Source organism: Doryrhamphus excisus, chromosome 12, assembly GCF_030265055.1.
Source record: "Doryrhamphus excisus isolate RoL2022-K1 chromosome 12, RoL_Dexc_1.0, whole genome shotgun sequence".
NCBI lineage: Eukaryota > Metazoa > Chordata > Actinopteri > Syngnathiformes > Syngnathidae > Doryrhamphus > Doryrhamphus excisus.
This window is the reverse complement of record NC_080477.1, coordinates 18,603,487-18,623,596: the sequence shown is the minus strand read 5'-3', so window position 1 is coordinate 18,623,596 and position 20,110 is coordinate 18,603,487. Positions and strand designations below refer to the sequence as shown.

General features: G+C 40.9%; 1 protein-coding gene across 2 annotated transcripts; it reads left to right on the top strand.

The window, feature by feature from the left end:
• Positions 1-12,071: 12,071 nt before the first annotated feature.
• On the top strand, positions 12,072-19,836 carry LOC131139756 (ubiquitin-conjugating enzyme E2 Q2-like). Of its 2 annotated transcripts, none has more exons than XM_058089633.1 (14): positions 12,072-12,462; positions 12,576-12,759; positions 13,043-13,147; positions 13,689-13,811; positions 13,907-13,960; positions 14,036-14,179; positions 14,261-14,345; positions 15,157-15,217; positions 15,303-15,393; positions 15,468-15,526; positions 15,649-15,697; positions 15,786-15,881; positions 17,113-17,179; positions 17,718-19,836. In XM_058089633.1, the coding sequence occupies exons 1-14, from the start codon at positions 12,422-12,424 to the stop codon at positions 17,747-17,749; spliced, it is 1,191 nt and encodes a 396-aa protein (XP_057945616.1). In that variant the 5' UTR covers positions 12,072-12,421; the 3' UTR covers positions 17,750-19,836. The 2 variants fall into 2 exon arrangements, with proteins under 2 accessions (XP_057945616.1, XP_057945617.1); XM_058089634.1 differs by having other exon boundaries at positions 12,074-12,462; positions 14,039-14,179.
• The last annotated feature ends 274 nt before the right edge of the window (positions 19,837-20,110 follow it).

The window sequence follows — 20,110 nt, the reverse complement described above, 5'->3', positions numbered from 1 at the left end:
TAGGGAATCGGTATTTGTTAAAACAAGCCAAAAAAAGTGATGCCATTGTACAATTGATGTGAATGTGATTTTTCAGGATGTATTTGCACCCACTTAAGCCTTATTATAACAACCAGTTAAATGGCACAATGTTATAGGCCAAAAGAGCTTATTTTGTGGCTCATTCAGGCGTGATCAATAAGAACTGATTCGGTTTGCACCCTGTTTTACGACCCTAAAGGATCTGAAATTGAATTGTATTTGTTTTTATTAGCTATACGTATTGCAGTATCCGGCCAGTAAAGCATTTACTGAGTACCAAATGGGACAGATTTATCATTTTGAATTCAGGCTGGGGCCTCCCTACTAACTCGTTAATTGGATGATTTACCTCCGTCATGACTGTAAGCCTTATGTCATGCAACAAATCAAATCTTTGCAGATTAAAATAATATGTTAGACCACATGAAGCACCACATATTAGCTTCCTCTGCTATAGTTATCTTACAGTTAATGTAGTATTTCCAATTTTTAGAAACAGTTGTCCTCATAAGGAATAATAGAAATGAAAATAATCTATTCCAGGGTGAAATTGTCACCATTGGAAAAGCTGTATTTGTGTACAGGCAATGTTTGGAGTACCCTTGTTGCAATCATACCTGTGTCGTCGTCCTGTACAAATGGTCCCAAAATAGACTAGTGGTACGCCTCCAGAGATAGCATCAGAGCTGTAAGAAAAAAAGGGTAACGCCGTAATGCCTGGACAGTTTAACCACCGAGACTCGTTTCTCCCACCCTGTTGTGTTGAAAGTAATTGGCGCTGTCTCACAAGGATTTTATGCCACAGCAGATGCTGACTCTGATGCTTCTTTCTGATTGCGGGGTGCAGCGTCGAATGCAAAAATATCCTCGCTTTACTGCAGGGGTCTCAAACACGCGGCCCGTGGGCCAAATGTGGCCCGCAGGACACTAGTTTGAGGCCCCCGCTTTGATATGAAAGTTTAATGTTAGTGCGGCCCGCGCAAGTTTGATATGGATGCTGTATGGTATCATGTACCCAGAAAAAAATTATTACGTTTGATTAATGTTCATGTTAAAGGTTAAATAACTGTTAATAGTTATCCTCCCTATCCGTGTGGAAGTTCTTGGCTATTTAATTTTAAAGGAAATAACTTGAAGGCTACCGTTTAGGTCGCTAGCTCTCTAGTTTGCGAGTTAGCATGTGTCTCAAGACCCTGCAGTTGCGCAATATGTTGTAAATAAAAAAGTATAAATGTGACTATAGTCGTGTTTTGTCATGTCTACAGGGCTCTAATAATGCTTTGTTCATTTTAATCTGAAAAAAATAATTTGTCTACCCACCAACTATATGTGGTTTCTTAAGTTTTTATTATTTGCCGTTTTATTATTATTATTATATTTATTTATTACTGATTGATTGATTTTCTTTATTCTTGATTTGTTTATTTATTTTTCATCTTACTTTGTGTTTTTATGTTTTATCAGAGCTTTTCTTGTAGAAAATCGAAACCAAAGCAAAGTTTATTCATTTTTCTGTTTTTAGTAAATGCGGAGTACCCGGAGAAAACCCACGCATGCACGTAACAGTGAGTTATTATGTCTTATTATTGCTTATCATGTTTACTATGTTAGGTAATAGGAGTGTAAATGTGACTATAGGGGTGCTATATCATGTCTTCAGGGCTCTAATGCCACTGGACTGGTGGCCAGCCAATCACAGGGCACATATAGACAAACAACCATTCACACTCACATTCATACCTATGGACAATTTGGAGTCGCCAATTAACCTAGCATGTTTTTGGAATGTGGGAGGAAACCGGAGTACCCGGAGAAAACCCACGCATGCACGGGGAGAACTGCGCGCTAACCACTCGACCGCCGTGCAACCTGATTTTCAAGTTTATCTTAACAAAATTTAGCTTTACGAGTATCGAGTTCAGTCTCGCAAGTTCTTGCATTTTTTTTTGGTCATTTTGTCATTTAATGGCGAATAACGAGTTGACAGACCCGTGATGTGTGTGATGGGAGGTGAAATGGCTAATCACAGAATTGCTGCCGTCGCACTACCATGTTGCACCACGACCACCAATCACCCTGTTTCCCCCCTCAAGTGGGGGACATATATCACACGGACAGTTCATTACCTGAAGTGCTGCATGCGCTCCAGCTACTCGCAAGCTCGGCCTCATGCAAAGTTATCGATCGATGATGCTGTCGATCATCCAGCTCATCTGATTGGCTCCTGCTAAAAAAATTTGGACATGTCATGATTTGTGTGGCGCCATTTTGTTACCCAGCTCAGACGAGATATTGCAATAAGAAAGTGAAACGTTTCTATTACATTTACATTTTTATTACATTTTTGTCATTTTTAAAATGTTGAATTTTGGGTTCCACTTCATATCCGTTGTCTGTTTAATTGTATGCTAGAAGAGTCGCTACAATGCATCTTGCATGAGTATGTTAATTACCATGCAAACTAATTGCGAGCTGTCCTATTTGACACAGATGGCGGAAGTGTGCGGCTCAGCCAGTGGTCCAACTTATCTCACTTGTCCATTATTATCTGTTGTGCCACTAATGAAAAGTCCCCGGTGAAGGCAGATTAGCTAGTTAATAGCTTGAGCGTGTCACTTGTAGGCAGGAAGGACAGTGTCATATTGCACCAGTAGAAGAAGAAGAAGATGGAGGAGAAATACTTGTGACCTCCTGAAGGAACTCTGTGATGCTGTTGTTGAGGGAAGGAGGGCAGGACCACAAATCCTGCAAGGGGATCGATGGGTCTGGTTCCTTCCTGATTTCCTGTGGTTTGATTTAGGGGGTCAACCTTGTCCTGGTGGCTGATTTCGTACTTTCTCCCGTCCATCTGTTTCTTGCCTGTTAAAATGCAATATCGCATCGGAAACCTCCCAAACTATCATATGATCTACAACAGGGGTCTCAAACTCAATTTACTTGGGGGCCACTGGAGATAGGGTCTGGGCGAGGCTGGGCCGAATCAGGTTTTCCAAAAAAAAACAAAAAAAAACGCATTTATTAAAAACAAAAAAATGAATAAACTTTGCTTTGGTTCTGATTTTCTACAAGAAAAGCTCTGATAAAACATTCCACTGTTCTCAAATATCTTCTACACAAAATAAGATCAAGAATAAAGAAAATCAATCAGTAATAAATAAATCTAATAATAATAAAACGGCAAATAATTAAAAATTAAGAAACCACATATAGTTGGTGGGTAAACAAATAATTTTTTTCAGATTAAAATGAACAAAGCATTATTAGAGCCCTGTAGACATGACAAAACACGACTATAGTCACATTTATACTCTTTTTATTTACAACATATTGCGCAACTGCAGGGTCTTGAGACACATGCTAACTCACAAACTAGAGAGCTCGCGACCTAAACGGTAGCCTCCAAGTTATTTCCTTTAAACTTAAATAGCCAAAAACTTACCACTTCCACACGGATAGGGAGGATAACTATTAACAGTTATTTAACCTTTAACATGAACATTAATCAAACGTAATATTTTTTTCTGGGTACATGATACCATACAGCATCCATATCATTAAACTTTCATATCAAGGCGGGGGCCTCAAACCAGTGTCCTGCGGGCCACATTTGGCCCGCGGGCCGCGTGTTTGAGACCCCTGATCTACAACGCGTTAGACCGAATCAACAATGAACAAACTATCTTTGACCCAGGAGGCTGTTTAATGCCTTTTCGGAGCTACTTACTGACACAACCTGACTTCTGAATCAATGCTGTGTAACCTCCATGAGTCCTTAATGTGTTTCCAATGCTCTCTCAGCCTGATTGAACTCCTCTGTCTATCCTCCTGTGGACAGGAATATATAATTTGCACATGTATTTTTCATTTTCAGTTCTTGAGGAATATGTTGTAATAGTAATGGTAATGGTTTTATTTCATTTGAACATGCATCAGATTACAATTGAATGCATCACATAATCAGTTCACAGTTCCACATGAAGAAGCACAGCTTATTAAATCCACTCCCTCCATCTGGTACTTTTACAATCAGTAACTGTTACATTTGTTCACTTCCTGCTTTCATAATATAGTTTTAATATAGTTTAAGTTATATTTTTTTATTTTTTGTTCTGTGTACACCCTGGACTGGTCGCCAGCCAATCACAGGGTACATATAGACAAACAACCATTCAATTTGGAGTCGCTAATTAACCTAGCATGTTTTTGGAATGTGGGAGGAAACCGGAGTACCCGGAGAAAACCCACGCATGCACGGGTAGAACATGCAAACTCCAAACTTGAGGGTGGAATCGAACTCAGGTCTGCACGCTAACCACTCATCCGCCGTGCAGCCGGAAAATGAACAATGAATCCATAATACACTCCTGATCAAAGTTTAAGACCGGCTGCAAAAATTGCATTTACATTTTGCACTGTTGGTTCTTAAGGAGGCTTCAAACGGTGCAACCAAAAATATTTTTAGCATGCAATTTCATGCATTGATTCAACAAAGCGTAAAATATGTAGCATTTGATGTGTTTATAATGTAGCGCTAGCTGTTTGTGTATTTCTCATCCCTTTAGTTGTGCATCCTGTCTTAATGACGTCACCGTGTATGATGGATCCCTGATTCAATTCGCTGTCTGTGTTATTGGCGTGTGGGGGTGGGGGTGGGTGGAGGGGTGAAGCTTCTCGGGTGCTTAGGGGCTCCCGAGAGACCGCCGCAGCCATAGTGGTTCAGAGTGACTGATTGCTGCATGTCGGTCTGGATCCGCTGTTAATGACACCAGGCTGAAATAATCAAGTGGTGTCAAGGTGCGGGGGGGGGGGGGAAGTAAAAAAAAAAAAAAGATTGCGTTTTGCCACATGGAAATGGCTCACCATCCATCAATTAGCTGAAAGCAAATATCCTAAACCGTGTTTGTCAGTGGTGTCATATGTGCCTTACTGTAGATGGAGGATCCAATGTCTGTCTGATTGAAATGTCTACCACACTGATAGGCTTTATCAGTTGTGTGTAAGTTTACCTTTACGATTTTTTTTTCAAGTTGTAGGCAAAGTGTGGGCTCATGTGAGGGTCAGTTGTTTCAAAAATGGAATTTCCACTTTTATTGAGGTTTTTTTTGTTCTGGAATTTTGAGTTCAGACCTCAGAAAAAGAAGGCTGCACGGCGGAAGAGTGGTTAGTGCAGAGGTCTCACAGCTAGGAGACCCCAGGTTCAATTCCACCATCTGTGTGGAGTTTGCATGTTCTCCCCGTGGGTTTTCTACGGTTCCTCCGATTTCCTCCCACATTCCAAAAACATGCTAGGTTAATTAGCGACTCCAAATTGTCCATAGGTATGAATGTGAGTGTGAATGGTTGTTTGTCTATATGTGCCCTGTGATTGGCTGGCCACCAGTCCAGGGTGTACCCCGCTTCTCGCCCGAAGACTGCTAGGATAGGCACAAATTTTACTTTATTTTAGTTTTATTGTACAGTGGTTGAATTCTCTTTTGCTGGTGTATGATTGAAAAAGGCTGCACGGTGGACAGTTGGTTAGCGCGCAGGCCTCACAGCTAAGAGACCCAAGTTCAATTCTGTGTGGAGTTTGCATGTTCTCCCCGTGAATGCGTGGGTTTTCTCCGGGTACTCCGGTTTCCTCCCACATTCCAATTGGCGACTCCAAATTGTCCATAGGTATGAATGTGAGTGTGAATGGTTGTTTGTCTATATGTGCCCTGTGATTGGTTGGCCACCAGTCCAGGGTGTACCCCGCCTCTCGCCGGAAGACAGCTGGGATAGGCTCCAGCACCCTCCACAAAAATGAATGAATGAATGAACGTCAGAAAAAGGTTCCAAGTTGAAGTCTGGTATGTACGACGGGGTATTAGAGCCACAGATAGCGCCATAGTCCCCCCCCCCCCCTCCCAAAAAAATAATCATCCTGTGTTTTTTTTCAGATTTCAGATTTCATCAGATTTTGTAGAACCTGTTGGAAACTTTATTTTTTTTTTCCAAATGCTCTGACCATTTTTGTGGAGTTCCATGCACAAATGCCGAGAATTGTCCTTTTAAGGAATATGGATTTCCCTCAAAATTGAATCAGTTCTTCCATATCCCATTTCCAATAATTCCTGATAAATTTCATCCAAATCCATTCAGAACTTTTCAAGTTATTTAAATTGAGCACAACCAAACAGATAAATCCTTGCGCTTTCCACTGCTTTTTTTTTTGCTCTTCCCCAAAATTAACTGGATTCCCATTGTTTTTTTTTTTTTTTAGAGACATCAGTCTGCAACAGAGCGTCTGCAGACTTCATCTCGTTTCGCAGGATGTCGACCCTGATGAGACCTCGGAGAGGTTAGCGAGCGGTCCACAGGTAGAGCTAAATTGGATGTGTCACAGCTCCCGACGATCCAGATGGTGAGTCGCTCCCCTTTGAGACCTTCTTCTTCTTGGCCTCTCTGCTGTGATCTCAGTCACTGGTGGAAAATGTTAATCTCCCACACACTGATTCTCAGCACAGCAGACCATATGTCCACAACTTTTCTCTTTCCACACCCGAGAGGACAGGAAAGTTTTCCAAGTAGACGCAATTATGAAGCAACTTTAGTTGTCCAACACACATCACTGTACTGTGATGACAACTGACAACGGTAACTCTGGACTGGTGGCCAGCCAATCACAGGGCACATATAGACAAACAACCATTCACACTCACATTCATACCTATGGACAATTTGGAGTCGCCAATTAACCTAGCATGTTTTTGGAATGTGGGAGGAAACCGGAGTACCCGGAGAAAACCCACGCATGCACGGGGAGAACATGCAAACTCCACACAGAGATGGCAGAGGGTGGAATCGAACTCGGGTATCCTAGCTGTGTGGCCTGGGCACTAACAACTCATACGCCGTGCAGCCGCAAAGTAGGATTCCCTGTTTATAAGTTGAATATTTGCATAGTAAGAGCAAAGAAAATCAGTTAATGTGGTCTTTAACATTATTAGAGCCCTCTACACATCAAATAACACCCCTATATTCACATTTACCCTGAAAATACCAAAATAGACAACAAAATAAGCCAGTTAAGATATAAATAATACTGAGAATCTATAGACAAACAACCATTCACACTCACATTCATACCTATGGACAATTTGGAGTCGCCAATTAACCTAGCATGTTTTTGGAATGTGGGAGGAAACCGGAGTACCCGGAAAAAAACCCACACATGCACGGGGAGAACATGCACATTCCTCACAGAGATGTCCAAGGGTGGAATCGAACTCGGGTCTCCTAGCTGTGTGGCCTTGGCACTAACCACTCATACGCCGTAAGTAGGATTCCCTGTTTATGCATAGTAAGAGCATAGAAAATCAGTTAATGTGGTCTTTAACATTATTAGAGCCCTCTACACATCAAATAACACCCCTATATTCACATTTACACTGAAAATGCCAATATAGACAACAAAATAAGCCAGTTAAGATATAAATAATACTCAGAATCTATAAAAATACAAAAAATTCTGATAAAACCTCCCTGAGTTAATTTCACTGACTACTTATAACATCATTTCAATGTCATCAAGTCAATGTTTACATTTTTATGTCAATACAATGATCTTCCCACTCCTTTAATCTTCCACTTTCAGACCCATTCTCAAAAGTACCCATGTTCAACTCCTCAGTTTTTCTGTTTTTTCTTTTCATTCTCACTGTCAGCACGTCAGTCACTGTACTTGAGATACTCCCCATTTACAAGCTCGCTTCATAGTCTTAGAAGACCAAGCTTCTATTTACATGACATTTGTCCTTTTAGCTAATTAGTTTAAGCCTAGGCTTCTTCCCCCATTGTCAGTCTATCAGGGCTCTTCCCCCCCTCCTGGCCCTGTTGTAAACAGTTTTTGCATTAGGCACTGCTGTGCTCATTTACAGGATTCTTCTTCAACCTACGCCATTTTTGCCTTCAGCCAGAACAGCAGTGCCCCTCGCAAAGTAAATAGACTTTGGTTTGAATGTGATTAGGCAGGCAGTTGACTTGGTTAAGTCAACATGAGGAACAACAGATCCCTGGAACACTGAGGCTGCACAGATAACCTTTATCCAATTAGCTCGGCTCTAGCCGGGGTCCATTTATCTATTACCCGCTAGACTTATGAAAAATACATGATTTTTTTACGAGGAGAATGTTGATCTCTATCTGAGCATTTGGCTGCCACTTTCTCTCTACGACCCCATCTGCTTTGGTTTTTATTGTGGTTTTCATGCTTGATGTCTTCTTATGCATCACACTGAGGTGATCTTTACGAAGGCATCGTATAACACCAGAATGGCTGTGCTTGAATTTTATCATTAAGATCCATGTGTTCTCTCTGAGGTTGTTCACGTGAGGCGTTCAAGGACACCATTTTGGTGATTTAGGATCTAATATATCTGGTTCAAGTTTTGGAGGGATTGGATAAATGTTACAGTCAGTCTATTATCTAAATGCATTTTCAGTCTAATAGCTTATCAGGGAAAGCCTTCTTGACACATACACTCACATAGCACAATCAGAGTTGTGCAACACTTAGATATGACTCGTGGAAAAATACTGGGAGAATGAGCAAGCACATAACAGTAGTTGCTAATAGTTTAAGCTTAACTTAACTTTCACTTTCTTGCCGGACATGGACACCATTTTGGTAATTTAGGATCTAGTAGATGTGGTTCAGGTTTTGTAGGGATTGGATAAATCCTACAGTCAGTCTATTATCTCAATGCATTTTCAGTCTAATAGCTTATCAGGGAAAGCCTTCTTGACACATACACTCACATAGCACAATCAGTGTTGTGCAACACTTAGATATGACTCATGGAAAAATACTGGGAGAATGGGCAAGCATGCAACAGTTGCAAAGTTTTCTCTCACACACACAAGCTTAACTTTCACTTTCTTGCGGGACATGGGCACCATTTTGGTAATTTAGGATCTAGTATATCTGGTTCAAGTTTTGTAGGGATTGGATAAATCCTACAGTCAGTCTATTATCTCAATGCATTTTCAGTCTAATAGCTTATCAGGGAAAGCCTTCTTGACACATACACTCACATAGCACAATCAGAGTTGTGCAACACTTAGATATGACTCATGGAAAAATACTGGGAGAATGGGCAAGCATGCAACAGTTTTCTCTCTCTCTCTCTCTCTCTCACACACACACAAGCTTAACTTTCACTTTCTTGCGGGACATCATGGACATTCATTTTCTACCGCTTTTTCCTCACGACGGTCGCGGGGGTGCTGGAGCCTATCCCAGCTGTCTTTGGGCGAGAGGTGGGGTACACCCTGGACTGGTCGCCAGCCAATCACAGGGCACATATAGACAAACAACCATTCACACTCACATTCATACTTATGGACAATTTGGAGTCGCCAATTAACCTAGCATGTTTTTGGAATGTGGGAGGAAACCGGAATACCCGGAGAAAACCCCCGCATGCACAGGGAGAACATGCAAACTCCACACAGAGAGGGTGGAATTGAACCCTGGTCTCCTAGCGCATTTGCAAGTGAGCCCTGAAAAAAGTTTTGGATGGGCGATGGGACTTCTACTGACGTCAACGCGATCCAGACTTCCTTATATGGGCTGCAGATTTCCTGAAATCCAAGCAAATACAGCTGGAATAGGTGCAGATTCTGGAAGATCTTGAAAGCTTTTTTTGCGGGTTATCGTGTGTAGCTGCTCTCCAGGAGTCCACAACTCTATACAAAGGGCCGACAAATGAGCATAATAGGTCCCCTTTAAGAGAAGTGCTGCATAATAGCCAGTTAACCATCAATAACCAACTGCTGTGATTGCATTGTTTTCACCCTTACACATACATACAGTATATTCAGTGCTGTTGGAGCTATTATCTATGCAAGTGACAATGTAAATAGACCACAAAGACACTCAGTGGTGATGCCGCTGCAATTCAAGGTGACATTTACTCAGCCTTCGCCCCTAATGGCCCTCGGTGGGCTTATTGGAGGAGCACTTAAACTGACAAAGACACATAGTATGGAACGATGCCTCTGGTTTTTCAACATAGCTATTTTGTGAACGTTCAATGAATATGCATAGCTAAACTGTCATGTCGAGGTTAGTCATATGCTGATATATTTTAATTTATTATTTTTAATTATTTGACACAATATTATTTTTTAATGACAAAATATTTATTATTATACTTAAAAATTAATTCCACTTTCGATTTGACGAGAAAACATTTGTGGAATTAAAGCAATTCACTGACAAAATCAGTCTAATTCTGCAGTAAATGAAAGTTGAAGTGTTATTCCCATAATTTAACAACTCCACCAGTTCAGAATCTACCCCGCCTCTCACCCAGAGACAACTGGGGCTAAGCGGCATCGAAAACCAGATGGATGGATGGAATTTCCCGACTAGCTTTACCACTTTACAACATGCCGTACCAGCAGATATTTGTGTTCATTACGTTTGCTATCAGCTCTGCTTTAGTTCACTGCAAAATAATAAAGGTTATGGATGGCGGGGAGTGATTTGCTCGCACCATCTGAGAGAGAATAGGATGGCAAGGCAGCATTTTAATTATTATTTTTTTTTGTCCGTCGCTGATGTAGAAAGCACTGGAAGAACAGGATGAATCATGGAGGACAGCAGCAATCTGCTTTCTTTATTAGTGCAGCGTATACATGACAGAGTGCACATTCACACAACAAGTTTTTTTTTAAATGGGCATTGAGTTGTTTAAATGTACACAGTTGAGGATGCGGAGGACCTTGTTGTGTACAACTGATGCAGAATCAGCTGTAATGGTTAAAATAACACAAAATTGTGCCACATCTTTCTTATCCAGTGGTAATAAATAATTGTCAGTACCTAACATACAGTGTATATCATTATTATAGCACAAACAATATGAATAGCCAGCCTTCACAGTTATTACCACACACACTTTCCATCACCCCACAGTTTTGACTTCATCAAAATGAATGACAGTGTGTGCCAGACTGGAACCTTGACCTTTTTTTTTTTTAGCCTAGCCGTTACATGAACGAGCCTCGACAGCATCGACATTGTGCACAATGAATTTTTATTTCTCAAATATGCATGGCAGGGTACAATGGCAAAATCAGTACAGCAGTTTATTACTGGACCACTTTATACAGCATGTGAATAGGTGTATACGTGGCATGTGACCACACGGGTGTAGCAAATAAATGTCTTTATTTATATACTTTTTCATTTTTCAATCAAATGTTTAATATTTTATAAAATACATACATATTAAATGGTGTTATTTTATATATTTTTTAAATATTTTTTTCAACTAAATTGTTGGAAAAAGGTAGTAACAATAATTGATTATGTGATACTAATTAAAAAAAAAAGAAAAATATTTAAAATTACCAAACTGACCCCCTGGATTCTTACATTTTTCTGTATCCATCCTTCACTGGGAAAACTGTGAGGCCCCCGTTTAAGATTGTATGTATGGCATAAATACATATTATATTAATAACAGAACATACTTATATAATATACTAATAGTATTCATCTATTCATTCACATATTTCCTCCCAAAACATGCCAAACTATTATGTAAATAACACACACACACACATATATATATATATATATATATATATATATGTGTGTGTGTGTGTGTGTATTTTTATGTCAATCAATGCCTATCCCTTGTATATTTGAATCATAAACCCAGTTTTCACCATTACCAGATGAACTCAACTGACGTAGTCTTGATTGTAAAAATATGAGGAAATACTGGCCTCTACTGGCTATATTGTGCTACTGCAATTCTCATCAACCTCATAATCACAATAGCTACTGTACATGATGGATAATTACTAGATTATTATTATTATATCTGAAGTACTGATAACTTAAGGTACGACCGTGCATGTAGCATCACTGGGCTAAAATGTCAATTACATTTAAGCCTAAAAAGTGTTTTTTTAGACTTATTCTTATTAAATGTTTGACCTTAAAAACACTTAAAAACTTAACAGTCGCAACCCTGACAGGAGTAGGCGGGAGTGTCGTGTTGCATTATGGGATGCTGCGGGAACGACGAGCTTGCGGGACGCCATCTTTAAACCCCTCTAGAGAGGCCGACTACAGTGGAGACATCACCGGGATGAAAAACACTGGCCCCTTCAGCGGATAATATACACATTATGTGAAATGTTCGCCACTTAGTTAAATGACAAGCTGGGCTCTGTGCGGTGGGACAGAATGGACAGGATAAGCGCTTCAGCCGTTTTAAGAATGTTGTGATCATTGGTGGCTAACAACAATAGGACGGAAAGACAACAACAACGGACTTAGCATGCTAACGAGCTAGCTAGCATTAGCCACTCCATAGGTAAACATGCAATTGCGCTTATCTTCACCCGGACGCCGCTGATGCTGCGTGTAACTTACCTGGACTCACCCAAGGAGACTTGGTAACAACTTGTCATATTTAAAATCCCAACAATACACCTCCATTTTACACCTCGGCTTGCTAGCTAGCTAGCTAAAAAGCCAAGTCCCGGCTTCTTCCCTCCTTTTCCCCAAGCGGCCCGGCCGGAGATGCGTGGAGGATGTCGGTGTCGGGGCTGAAGGCCGAACTGAAGTTTTTGGAGTCCATTTTTGACCCAAACCACGAACGGTTCCGGATTATTGATTGGAAACCAGACGAACTGAGCTGTCAGTTCAATGTAACAGGAGATAAGCTATTAATTATCCACTGTAACATTACGGTAAGGAGCTGAGTTTGACCTGTTTGTGTGGTTGGTGTTAGCAAAGCAAGCTAAAGTTAGCGGGACAAGTTGCTAGCCGAGTAGCGTACTCCATGCTAATGTGTTGTAATACTACGTGCGTAGTTTCATTTGTGGACCATTCGAGAAGCTACAGTCATTTTTTTACATCGTGTTTGTTAGTTGAATAACCATTAAATGTGTTAGATATGCTGTGCTAATTAATAGCTAACAACGCTGGATCGGCATATTAAGACAAACTTGTTTTTTTGGTTGCTGCGTACAGGAGTCCTATCCATCTACACCACCTATCTGGTTCGTGGACTCTGATGACCCCAGCTTGGCGCAAGTGTTGGAACGTTTGGAAGATGTGAGGAGAGGCAGCACTTTGGTAAATACTGCGTTTTTTGTTGTACACTGCTTGCATATAAAATCCGGCATTTTGCCGCCGTTTTTTCTGTGTAGATCATCTGTGTCAGCGATACTGACACAGCAGTAAGAAACGGACAAGGCAATTTTGTGGCAATTTTCACTTTTTGAAATAAATGCCAGACTGTGCAAAATAGTGTCTGTGATGTCAGGACTGGATTGTGGGGTTAAAAAAAGGGGCACTCACCCTTTTCTTTTGAATGTAGGATGTCTTGTTGCAACATGTTCATACCAATACTGCAATGTTGCATTTCTGCTGATATCATTCATTGGGTGATGTGGAGTTAGACACCTGACACTCCTCCCTTCCTGTCATGTTTTTACGTTGCACTGTATGTAAATGTGGGAGTGAGCCATTATCTCGCTTTGCTGTCTTCTGTGTAAGAGGCGCAGGCACATAAACGCAGGCTCTCGTGTTACAGCTCTGATGCTCTAATAACCACCATTAAATAATAGAGGTTTGTGTTTCTTAATGGCGGTTGTTTTTGTTGTTCTCCGTACAGCTGTTGCAGCAGTTAAAGAAGCTCATTTGTGACCTCTGCCGGCTCTACAACCTTCCTCAGCATCCTGATGTGGAGATGCTGGACCAGCCGCTACCCGCCGGTCCTGTGGGACAAGAGCGAAAGGTAAAAGTATGCCGACACATGTTGTTTGCCGTTTATTCATGTACATTATAGCCATCCACAACCGTGCCTTGTGTTAATGTTGTGTTTACATGTAGCATGGAACAGAGGAGGTCACATCAGAAGAAGAGGAGGAGGAAGAAATGGGGGAGGTATGACATCATCAGAGTAATATTTGAGCGAAGCGCTTCTAACCATTGCGTTTCATCATCTCAATTCTGTCCCAGCAGGACATAGAGGACCTGGACCACTATGAAATGAAAGAGGAGGAGCCGGTGGAGGGCAAAAAATCAGAGGATGACGGCATTGAGAAGGAGAATCTGGCCATCCTGGAGAAGATCCGGAAGAACCAGAGACAGGACCACTTGAATGTAAGTCTGGGTCCGTGTTTCCAAGCCCCTTTTATGCATAGTGCTTTTCTCATTCTGTGATTTTTCTTCATTGACTTTCAGGGAGCTGTGTCTGGCTCCGTGCAGGCCTCAGACCGCCTGATGAAGGAGCTCAGGGAGATCTACAGGTCGCAGAGTTACAAGACAGGTGTGGCGCATTGCACCTGCAGCCCTAATGAAACCTAAGACAAGACCACCATCATAATGGTCTGCCTTTTCAAAAATAAACAAGCTCAGTTTTGATTGAGGTAGGAGGTTAACAGTGATTATTATTATTGTGGTTTGCCATAATGGTGAACTGCAATGCAGCATACTGGTTCTAATACAGTGGAACATTTAAGGTCAATCTGTTCTGATTTCCGAACAGTTTTTTCCATATGCCAGTTTTTGCCAATAACAAAAAAATCAGTTTGAGACTCAAACTGTGACCATCGTACAACGTTGACTAACTGAACACACAAATTTACATTTTCACATTCTTAACTGTCATACAAGCATGAAAAGATGCTAAACAGATAGTGATGATTGCTTTCAACACAACAGGGCGGAAGAAGCGTCAGCGTCATGCGTTAAAGTTGGCACCCATGTCCAGTCACTCCGGAGTACCCTGACACACAGTCCAGGATTTTGATACTTCCTCCAAAGTTGGGAAATTTATTGCCAGGTTGACTTTGCCCTCCCATTCTCTGCCGTTTATATATTATTGACATTACACCATTACAGCATATTATAGACACATGGACCAAGGTGCTGTCTTTTACAGGCTGTGATAGTAGTGGCTCTTGAGTCATCATTCAGACAAGCGATACCTCCAACAGTAGCAATGACAACAGTTGTTGTAAAGGCAGAATTGTCTGACACAGTCACTTTTAGATTGTGTTGTCATTTATGCTTTCAGTAAATATTTCACTGCACTACTACTACTTATACAAATGTAAATCGATGTTGAATATTTTCAGGCATCTACTCAGTGGAGCTAGTCAACGACAGCCTTTACGAATGGCACGTCAAACTACGAACGTGAGTGGAAACGCTGCATTTGTTATTTTACCAGCATTTGGAAAGCACGCCGACTTAATGAGTTCCATGTTCTTCTAAACCACAGTGTGGATCCAGATAGCCCCTTACACAGCGATCTGCAAGTCTTAAAGGAGAAAGAAGGAATGGATTACATTTTACTAAACTTCTCCTATAAAGTGAGTAAACAGATGTTTCTTCAACAAACACTGGAGTTTATACATAAATTGTGTTTTCCTTCTTTCCTTCCAAGGATAATTTTCCTTTTGATCCTCCGTTTGTGCGGGTGGTGTCGCCTGTGCTGTCTGGGGGGTAAGTTCATTTACTGTACCCAACACATTAGAAGGTTTTTCCATCGCGTAAATGCCACAAGATTTAATTTCAAAACAGGAAAGGTAGCTTTCATTGTTTCATCACTCTTCCTATTGCTTCAGCTACGTTCTTGGAGGAGGTGCCCTGTGCATGGAACTTCTCACCAAACAGGTAGATTTTTCTACAGTAAAGGTCACAGCGGTGCTAATTTGAATGTGTTTACATGGAAGTAATAATGATGGCCACTTTTTGTCCTTAGGGTTGGAGCAGTGCCTATTCCATTGAGTCTGTCATCATGCAGATCAACGCCACTTTAGTCAAAGGAAAAGCCAGAGTGCAATTTGGAGCCAATAAAGTAAGGAAATCAGGGAGTCTTATTCGCTAGATCAAGGGCCTTAAACCTACGTAGTGACCTGCGGGTCCATATTTTGTGATCCCCCATCAAATTTAGTTCAAACCTGGGGAGATGAAATGAGGGGGGGGACTATACAAAACACTTGCTACTAACTATTACAATCACTGTGCAGACACCAGAATGTCAGAACAACATGACAATAACAATAAACTAATGTATGCTAACTTTAGCAACAAAACAAGTGCTGCCAAACCGAGCCGGCATTACTCCCTTTGTTTTTGTAAAAAGTTGCTAAAGTTACTTGTTTAGAGTTCACGTAATTGTAGTCTATGATCCTCCACCCTTATTAGTAGTTGCCCTGTGTATGTGTTATCTACAGTATCTGTTGCGTGTAAAGCTACTGTGTGATAGTTTTTACTATCACACCCTGCAAGACTGTTACATTGAGTAATGACCTCCTATTTGTTAGTTAGTCACTTGATTGAAATGTGATTCTGGACTGCATACTTGATGTGGCCTTGATTCACCCAGACTGGACCCCCCTGTTATCCCCGGTTCTTTTAGAGACTCTTAGTGTAGATCATGTGATGATACTGCCAGCCTTTTTTCTACTGGTTAGTTTTGGCTTTAATAAGGATTTGTTACAGGTGGTATATTCTCACGATTGTTTTATTTCGATTAGCATAAATGCTTGAATAAAAAAAAAACAGTAATATTTTTGGAGTGCATCAGAAAATAGGAGGGAAAATGTAGCTCACATGCTATTATATTACGACACAACAGAACCAATATTGTGGTAACAATAAGGAGCAGGAGTGTAACATTTATCAGTTTTATATCAAAAGCTGAGTAGCGTACCCATAACTTCACCATACAGTCCCACTTTGACAAAATTCTTGTGCAATCCATATTTAAGAAATCACACTTATCTTAATAGTAGGGTTGCCCGTTACAACTTTTTCCACGTCTGATCTGATGTCAGTATTGCAGCCTTGACCGATACTGATATATGATACTGTTGTTGTGATCTCGTGGGCTCTAATCGATAACGTGCCCGGGACATAGTCTGGAATCGACTGCTTGTATTGGTATGCCAATTTCGGAGATTTTAGATCCAGGCTGGTTATAAACCAACACTTGTTTTGCTGATATCGGCCTGATATTTTGTGTGAAATTATGTCATGTATTGATTGTAGTCCTTCAGGTTGACCTGTCTTCATCTCTCTTGCAGAACCAGTACAATCTAGCCAGAGCACAGCAATCCTACAAATCCCTTGTCCAGATCCATGAAAAAAATGGTGAGTGCTCCTCCTTTTTAATTTATTTTTTTTTACAATTTCCCTGTCAACTCTTGGTGGCTGAATGCTTCTCAGGACGCTGAAATCATATGATAGTTGTAGGCATTCAAACTGTGTAAAAGTATGTTGCTGTTGCCGCCCCCACTAACTCACAGCACAGCCGGTTGGAAGTTATTGCACCAGAGGGATTGGTACTGAACAGGACTAGGTGCCATCTGCATAAAAGTGGAGCTTGGTGCTGGATTTGTTAAAAAAATATTTGAAAACAAACATTTCAGTGCATTATTAACATTGAAATGCCGCAGTAGAAGTTCTGTGGGTATCCATTAGTAAAAATATCAGGGGTTGTTTTCACACAACTTAAACTGACCACTATCCTTAAGGTCCAAAGGGATAATTCAAGTTCACTTAATAACTTCAAATTCATCTCACTGATAAATCAAAACACATTCATCCTACATGCCACTAGAGGGAGAAATGACGTCATATCAGACATTAATCTGTTTATCTAATTTGCAATTGTTGCTTTTGCCTTCAGGATGGTACACACCCCCAAAGGAGGATGGCTAAACCTTACTTTTGGCTGTTTTTTTGGCATTTTCTTTCCCTGCGACCAACTTTTTTTTTTTTAATTTTTGTAACCATGCAACCATTTTGAATGTTTGTGAAGCCAAATTCCTTTTCCAGTGACCAACCGACCAGAAACAAGCACATAGCACATATCCAACCTTTTCCCCTTCTGCCTGTGGACGTTTATCTTGTCGTCACATATTTATCTCACTACGTCTGAGCCGCCATAGCAATGCTTGCATCCCATACTTCAACGGAAAACAATGGATAGCTCTCACGCTCCTGTTTGGATCTGGATGTTGTCGATGTTTGTGGCTGATTTTTAAACCAATGATGCCACATGCTTGCCTTTTTGGCTACAGACCCGGGTGTAAGTGTACTGTTGGACCACACCATAATGGGAAAATGGGCCAAGGGAATGGTTTGGAAGCTAGCTTGCATTTGGACTTCTTGTAAAAGCTTGAAACTCTTACATGGAAAGAAGATGGATACCTTTTACGAAGCGGACCGGCACAAAGAACCCTGCGAAAAAGGGCAGGTGTACCCTGCCTAACCAGAGGGTATCAGATCACACTGCAATCTCGTTGTTTTTAAACACCACACGTGTATACATGTACATTTGTATTTCTGCAAGAGGATTAAATCGTTTATAATGTAGCCTCGTCTGGGCACAGACTGGTACTTGTGTGGCCGAAACTATCAACAGCAGCTTCCCCCTTAGAACAAGAAGAAGAAGCTGCATTATGAAAACTAAAATATGGCATATTCTTATGTAAGCCTAATGACTACTGTGTTTTTTCTTTAGTATTCATTTGTAATGGCGTTATTGGTGACAATGACATTCCCATTTTTTTTGTTCAATGGCACCTCCTAAGTCAGAGCTGTTACTGGCATTTTGGGGAGTCTTTTTTTTTGTCATTCCTGAAACCGGACGAACCTCAAGTCAGGCTATGCATTGAACAAACCAGTTCGGCGAGTCACCCATTCACACAAGTCAGTTCTTCCTTCATGGTAGTCTGGAAAGGGGGGGTGGAGGGGTTGTGATCTTCTTGACGTATTCTTGACTGTGTACATTTAGCTTTCCTCTGCCAGGTTTTCACCAAATTACAGCAATAGTCTCGACTTTGCTCTAGTACGCCACTTCCCTATCCTAGACACCACAGAGCTTCGTCATTCGTGATCTTAAGTGAATCCTGTTCCAAAAAAACGCATTCCAATACTGTACTCCATTGTTGGATGTTTTCTGGTGACACCGGTATCCCATATTTCCTCACGTAGTGGCCTGCACTCAATTAATTTCTGGGTATATCAACTTCGTTCTGTAGGCGTAATCTAGTAAAGCATACAGAATGAATTGAGGAAGTTATCCACTATTTGAGGAAATATGATAATTTTTTAGAAGAACCTAAAAAAAAACAGCGTAGGTAGCTTAATCACTCTCACGTAAAATAGATAAACCTCAACCACAAAAGGTGTGACGTGTTCTTGTCGGGGAAGTTTCATGTCTGTACGCTGGTACTCACGTCCTCTCAAAATGGCGCAGATGCCATAATATGCTCACGCCGGCATCCTGTGGAGACATAAACTCAGGAATACATACTGCGGACGAGCTAAGGATCGTCAATATTCTCTTCACATGCAAGCTTGAAAAGGCCGCCATCTATTGGACAATGGCTGTGCATGATAATATCTCCATGGGGGGGGGGGGGTCTCAGATGCTAAAGTTACTGAAGGCAAAGAGTCCTTGTTGTGTTAGCATATCAGTTTATCTACAATGCATTGCTTATTGAACCCACCAGGTTAGGTACAATCTGTACCCCTGACCTAACCCAGGATAGTTAGGATCCTCCCAAGTCTGATGTGCACTGTTCCCCCAAGGCCGATGTTTCCAATGAACATCACTGACTTGCCGAATTCCGCTCCAGTAAAACGCAATTTTCCGGGTTCTTAAGTTATGCACTGGTTAGCATGCTTTGGTTTCAGTTCTGATTTTTTTGGTTTTATTTTCCATTGCAAGGGTGAATTTGACCATGTAAAGTAATTTGTAAACTTGCATCAAGTTTATGAATAAAGAATTTTATGAAATATCTCGACTTGTGATATGTGCCGCGACCCTCGTGGGGAAAAAAAAAAGCGGTAGAAAATGAATGAATCTCGACTTGTGTTCATCGGTTCCATCCAATGGAAAAACATGTTTCTCCATCTGCAACAAAATATCGATAAGTGAAGAAAACACTCTGATCTTTATCAAACACTGGGGAAAAGTGGCATGAAAAGTCAGATTTTTACGTGAGATCACAATGGATGCCTGCCATTGTTTTCATAGATAACCTACTGTTTTTTTTTTCTACAGTGACTTTA

Excerpts from the sequence above, each read along its gene's own strand:
- LOC131139756 (XM_058089633.1), top strand. The coding sequence starts at position 12,422 with ATGCTGCGTGTAACTTACCTGGACTCACCCAAGGAGACTTG. Across the intron at positions 12,760-13,042 it reads TTATCCACTGTAACATTACG|GAGTCCTATCCATCTACACC; the intron begins GTAAGGAGCTGA and ends TGCTGCGTACAG. Across the intron at positions 15,394-15,467 it reads TACTAAACTTCTCCTATAAA|GATAATTTTCCTTTTGATCC; the intron begins GTGAGTAAACAG and ends TTTCCTTCCAAG.